The sequence below is a fragment of the Eimeria mitis genome, genomic scaffold (genome assembly GCF_000499745.2).
Source record: "Eimeria mitis Houghton genomic scaffold, Emh_scaff985, whole genome shotgun sequence".
NCBI classification, from domain to species: Eukaryota; Apicomplexa; class Conoidasida; order Eucoccidiorida; family Eimeriidae; genus Eimeria; species Eimeria mitis.
Window position 1 is genome coordinate 10,101 of NW_013577237.1, and position 1,188 is coordinate 11,288.

Below are 1,188 nucleotides of genomic sequence, written 5' to 3' on the forward strand. Positions count from 1 at the left end.
GTACTAGGAGAGAGCAATCGCCAACATTAGCAGCACCGAGCTCTCTTGTCTTTGAGTCTAAATAAAGAAGCAAAGCAGTGCTGGCGCCGTATGCTGTTGTTTTTTTATATGCTTCAGTTAGTATATATCTAGCAGCATCAGCAGCACCACCATAAGGTATTTTATATCTGCTGCTGCTGCTCTTGCTGCTGTTGCTGCTGCTGCTGCTGCTCTTGCTGCTGATGCTGCTGTTGCTGCTGGCGTCAGATTCATAAGAAACTGCTGCTGCTGCTGCTGATGCGGTGTTTGTAGGGGATAAACTGCTGCTGCTGCTGCTGCTGCTGCTGCTACTGCTGCTGCTGCTGCTGCTGCTGTTTTTCTTCCTTCTTCTTCTGTATGATCGCCTTTCTGTTGCTGCAGTTGCTGTTGCTGCTGCAGTTGCTGCTGCTGCTGCTGCTGCTGCAGTTGTTTCTGCTGCTGCTGCTATCTCTACAATCGGATGTCTTTCTCTTTTTTCTATGGCTGCTCTTTTTGTATTGTTTATTACTTTCCTTCTCCTTATTTTTTGCTGCTGCTGCTGCTGCTGCTGCTGCTGCAGCAGCTCCCCCACCCCCTCCTGCTGCTGCTGCTGCTGCAGCAGCAGCAGCTGCTGCTGCTGCTGCTGTTCTTGTATTCTTTTTTGTTTTATTTTTTTAGCTAGAGAGATAGAAACACGAGCACTGTGCTGCATCAGCTCAGCAGCAAAGCGGCAAGAGGAGACCCCAAAGGCCCCCCAGCTGCCGACCCCATCAGCAATACCACAAAAACTAGATAAACATAAAGGAGCAGCAGGATATATTTCTCTACTCCTCCTGCTGCTGCTGCTGCTGCTGCTGCTGCTGCTGCTGCTGCTGCTGCTGCTGCTGGGGATGCTGCTGGGGATGCTGGGGATGCTGCTGGGGATGGGGGCGGGGGGCAGGGGGGCAGCGGTGGGAGATATACACGTGTATACGGGAGAAACAGAAACATGCTGCTGCTGCTGCTGCTGCTGCTGCTGCTGCTGCTGCTGTTGCTGTTGCTGCTGCTGCTGCTGCTGCTGCTGTTGCTGCTGTTGAGCATGGTGCTGTTCGAATTTTCTCATGAAGGCTTCAGCCAACGTATGCTGCTGCTGTTGCTGCTGCTGCTGTTGCTGCTGCTGCTGCTGCTGCTGCTGCTGCTGCTGCTGCTGCT

General features: G+C 52.7%; 1 protein-coding gene across 1 annotated transcript in view; it reads right to left on the bottom strand.

Annotated features, from left to right (window-relative positions):
* The window catches only part of EMH_0026770 (uncharacterized protein), a gene marked incomplete at both ends in the record, with an annotated part of 3,081 nt that overhangs the window by 320 nt on the left and 1,573 nt on the right, over positions 1 to 1,188 (bottom strand). The window contains one exon of the mRNA XM_013502665.1: positions 1 to 1,186. Coding sequence (XP_013358119.1) covers positions 1 to 1,186 — 1,186 coding nt within the window. The remainder of the gene's footprint in view (positions 1,187 to 1,188) is intronic.